General features: G+C 30.0%; 1 protein-coding gene across 1 annotated transcript in view; it reads left to right on the forward strand.

The window, feature by feature from the left end:
- LOC117167051 (potassium voltage-gated channel protein eag) overlaps positions 1–5,281 on the forward strand; it is a 227,636-nt gene that overhangs the window by 115,399 nt on the left and 106,956 nt on the right. Inside the window, exon 2 of the mRNA XM_033351630.1 lies at positions 3,158–3,258. Coding sequence (XP_033207521.1) covers positions 3,158–3,258 — 101 coding nt within the window. The remainder of the gene's footprint in view (positions 1–3,157; positions 3,259–5,281) is intronic.

Raw genomic sequence — 5,281 nt, forward strand, 5'->3', positions numbered from 1 at the left:
AATTCGAATTGGTCGAACACCCACCGTATTCACCAGATTTAGCCCCCAGTGACTTTTTCTTATTTCCAAACTTGAAAAAATGGCTCGGTGGACAGAGATTTTAAGACAACGAAGACGTCATTGCCTCTGTAAGTGCTTATTTTGAGGAACTTCCGAAAACGCACTTTTCTGAAGGATTAAAAAATCTTGAAAAGCGATTGAAAAATAAAAAAAAATTTACCCAAAAAAAATTGTTTTTATACTTCATTCTAAGGACTTATTGAACTACCCTCGTACGTTTATAATACGAGTAATTTAAAGGAATCTGTATTGTCATCAGATATAGTTACCATCAATCGGAAGTTCTGTGGTTCGATTCCAAGTGGAGCGAAGAGAGTAGATCTTCTTCAGGAAAAAAAAATTATTTTCCATCTAGTCAGAAATGGCGTTAAGTATTTTTTTTGTTATTTGAAGAGTTAAGGGAATGTTATACCTAGAAAATTATCGAGTTTACCAGTATTAGGTTCCCCCGGATTTTTTCCTAAAATAATAAAGATTTTGTCTTAAAAATTTGGGGAATGATGGCGAACATGCTAAAGGATATCCCCGAACTCTTCGTTTGTGGAATAATTACAAAAAATTTAATTTTCTAAACCAGCTTAACGTGTGTGTTTATTTTGAGATTAGGTTTTTTACCATTTTCACCAGTTTTACTTCCAAACTACACAATATTTTTGGCCGATAACTTGTGACAAGCAAAAAACATAGTAACTAATGTCCCGGAACTAAAATTTTTTCTAGGCAATTAAAGAAGTTTATTTCATAAATAATTAATAAATGGCTACCGACAATTTTTTGTTATTATCCCTCAAAAAGGAGTTCAGGGATGTCCGTTATACTGTTGTATAGCATCTCCGAACTCAGTTTAAAATTTTTTTAATTTTTGCGAACAAAAAACCGCGAGATCTGAACCCGATTTATCAGACGACGAAGTATCACATGACTTTAACTGAATCGATAGTGTTGATTTCTATTTTAGCGGATTGTGGAATGATATCTACACTGATTGATGGTAACTATTTCTGATGATAATACAGATTCCTTTAAATTACTCGTATCATAAATGTAACACCTGGCTTGAGATAGCGTGTACTTCTGAAAAAAGATTCTGCTTTCGTTCTTTCTAATAGCTTAATTGGAAAAGCACCCGACCGGCAATCGAAAGTTCTGTGGTTCGATTCCCAGTGGAGCGAAGATATATTGTTTTCAAATAAGAATTGTCAGGAAAAAATTCAGAGAAAATTCATGGAATTTGGGAAGTGAAGTTTTGGGACCACCTTATTTAATTAAAATCTGAAACTATTTTTATTTACATGCGTAAGTACATTAGGAATTATTTTGCCCAAATTGACCGTGCTTTTGGGAAATACAAATGACATGATAAAGGGCCACAGACTAATAGAATTATATGACCCCAGGTCAAGGGTAATATTTTCCTTTCCCTTATGAAGCGGGATCATAATCCTGAACCTACCCTTCTCTCACATCAAAGAGAAAGAATAAACGTTTTACAAAATAATATAAATATCAGAGTTGAACTAACCTGAAAAATGTGCCTTTTCCCCTCGAGTGAAAGTCAGAAACACAGAGGAAATGTACGAATGAATCGAGCATCAGATCAGAGAAGTTAAATATTATTAAAACAAAAATGGAATAATTCACTATTATTTTTCATGCGAATGTACATTGGGAATCCAGATATTAAATTAAAACAAACTGAGAATTTTATTATCATTTATAAAACTTTTCAGATTATTCGGAAAATTGTTTCTATAATCATTTTTATATTACTTATTTTACAACAAGTTCTTATTCTTTTTGAGGAAACTCTTCTTTTTTCACTGCTTTTAAGATGTTCCCCGTTTTATCTATTTTCTTATTTGTTTCGTTTAGATGCGAAATGAGTTAATAGAAGTCTATAAGAAAGTTCAAATATTTTTTCTCGAGAGTTAATTCTTTTTGAATGAAAAATCTGCTGTCATATTTTCGGCACAGAGCGAACATCTTATACAATTCTACTATTTCGTTGAACATTGTATTTTTTCATTAAAAAATCAACTATTTTGTCAAAAGGTAATCTTTTTTAGAATAGAAAATTCAAACCTTTCAATTAAAAATTAATCTTTTTGGTAGAGATGTCAATTGTCTGATTCGAATTAATTTTTCTCGATTAAAAATAATCTGTTTTATTACAAATTCAATTGCCTTAAAAAATCAACTTTTTGGTTGAAAATTAAATTTTTAAAAGTGATCTTTGGTCAAAAGTTCCACTGCTTTGTTAAACATTCGTCTTGTTGGATAGAGAAATTTTCCTTTTGTTTAAAAGTTTACAATTATATTTATGTTTATAAATTCATACTCTATGGTTAACAATTCTTTTATTTATTTGAAGATATAATTAATTATTAATTATTTAATTAATTTTAATTATTAAGCTGCGTGGTTGGAAAATTAAGTAGTTGTTTTAAAATTCAACTTTTTTGGTTGAAAAATTAACTACTTGGTTGAAAATTACCTCAATTGTTAATAAATAATCTTTTTCGTTCAAATTGATTTGTTTCAACTGTTTAGGTCGAAAATACAACTATTCGATTGCATTTTTTTTCAGGTCATATTTTCGGGTTGAAAATTCCATTTTTTGGAGAAATTTCGTCCTTGTGGCTTTATAATCAAACTATTTTTTCAGCAAATTTAACCATTGGATTAAAAGTGAACTTTTTGTAGAAAATTTATATTTTTGGTCGAAAATTTAACTATTTGGAAAAAGTGACCCATTTTGTTGAAATCTTTTTGGTTGAATTCAACTGTTTTTTATTTAAAATAAAAAATGTTCTGTTTAAAATATACACTATTATATATATTTTTTAATTACAATATATTTCAACTTGAAATCTCACGAATTTGAAGCGTTTCTAATTTTATTCAATATATTACCAACATTAATTTGATGTAATAAAAATATTCCCCAATAATTCCCCTATTTTCGTGAAAAATTACTCTATTTCGAGAGTATTTTGAACTATCATGCCTGGTATTATAGTTTATAATATATTATGTATATTTCTATATATAGCATACAATTTAATACTATAATAAATTCTTAATTTTCTGATTACAGCTGACAGCAGTTTTCTATTGGCCAATGCTCAAATAGTAGACTTCCCAATCGTTTATTGCAATGAGAGCTTTTGCAAAATCTCAGGCTACAATCGGGCTGAGGTATGATTTATTTTTCAAACAAATTATTTCTTATCTATAATAACAAAATTAAATTGCATATTTTAAATCAAGAATTAAAACTGAACTTACACTCAACTCCTGAAATAAGATCCCCGGTTTACGCTATTCCTAGAATGTATGGTCTTCGCCGTTTCATGTAGAACGGAGCCGCCGGATCGAAAGAGAGAATTTGCTTAGTCAAGCGTGACAAATAGCTCGAGAGCCGCACTCTGAGTGCGTTAGTTGCATCAGGTTGCGTTATGCGTTCAAATCAAACAAAAAATCATCCTTGTGGCTCTGTCTGCTTACGTTTGGATTCTCCTGATTTAGGATCAAGGTCAAAAAAAGCCATTCCCAAAACCAGTCGTAATATAGGAGTTAAGTATTTTTTCAGTTTTTATAAAACAAGTGCTTATAAATTTATACATTAAGGAATAAATCGTAAGCACATAAATTTCTATTTTTTAATTTGGGTTAATTCCCTTAGTGATGTTTATTGTTTTATTTTTTTATTGAGAGAGAATTATATTTGTATTAGGTTAAAACAGGATACAATATGGTAGAAGAAAATCCCGCAATATCAAATTATCAATGGTATCAAGAAAATATACATGTATAGTGCAACCACTGGAATTGAGTTGCCAAACGGAAGAGGAGACATGATTTATATTGGCATGAATTTCGAACCATGTCTCTTTCAGAAGAACTAATAATTTAGATCCTTATCATTAACAACCAAGGAGATATAAATTTCAGACTTAATGTCGCTTTTAATCTTCTCGTAAGATACTAAAAGGTGAACACTAAATAGTTCAAATTTTAAAGATATCCTGTGAATTTCTCCTATTTTGTCGAGTGATTAAGTAACTCGAATGCCAAAACAAATCATGTTTATTTTCATCGTAAATTATGTGGTTTTGGAAAGTTCTGCCAAAAATAAAAATGAAAAAAGCCGTTTAAAATGAAAAAAAATGGTTTCAAGGTACTCAAAAATACGGAAATATAAATTGGAAATCTCGAAAAAAGATCTGGTTATCGGAGTAAAATTTTTCCTTCAATTTTTAAATTATTTGAATTCACTGTGCACAGAATGAAATAGATGAATTTGAAACATTAAGTTTAAAATTTTTTTAATTGCAAATCCTTTATTCAACTTTTTATCGATTCAATGACCTTGATTTTTGCCTAGAATAAACTAATATGCAAATTAAAAGTAGTTTCATATATTTTTATTACTCTAATTCTGAGTTAAAACAGGATTTTTTTGTTGAAAAAAATCATAATTTTCATCTGGAATAGGGAATTTTTCAAAGAAATTCCAAATGACACAAGATATAGTGAGTTTTCCAAAACAATTATAATCTGAATTGGGGCAGGGGTTTTTCGAAATAATTCATAATTCTATGTTGTGACATGGAATTTTAGTAGAAAAATATAATTTTTAGGTTAGGACAAAGAATTTTGGTTAAGAATTATAATTTTTATTTTGAACATGGAATTTTAGTAAAGAGTTATAATATTGGATTTTGGATAGGGAGTTACAGTAAATAAATATACACTCAACTATTGATTAAAGTACGGTTTCGAGAATGGCATGCAGTGGCCTTCAACATAAATTGAATGAATCGAACGTAAACAATCTGGGTCGCCTGAGCCATTTTTGTTGGATTTGGACACATGTTTATAGCTGATGCAACCAAAGTGCTGAGAGGACTGTCCTCATGCTGTGTGTCACGCATGACTGAGTATCGCCTGTCTCACGGTACTGCGGTTCCCGTCTCAAGAAAAATTCCGAAAACTTAAGTTCTTAGTGAATAAATATAATTTTAACAATTAGAATAGGGAATTCCTATAAAAAATACAATTTTGAGTTTGGGACGGGGAATTTCCATGAAAAATTATAATTTTTACTTTGGAGCAGGAAAGGGGGAGGGTCGGTAAGGCCGGTTTTTGGCCTAATTTATTTTTGGACCAAAAAATCTGAAAAAATCATGGTAGTATCTTATAAGTATCCTGAGTCGAT

The sequence above is a fragment of the Belonocnema kinseyi genome, chromosome 2 (assembly GCF_010883055.1).
Source record: "Belonocnema kinseyi isolate 2016_QV_RU_SX_M_011 chromosome 2, B_treatae_v1, whole genome shotgun sequence".
NCBI classification, from domain to species: domain Eukaryota; kingdom Metazoa; phylum Arthropoda; class Insecta; order Hymenoptera; family Cynipidae; genus Belonocnema; species Belonocnema kinseyi.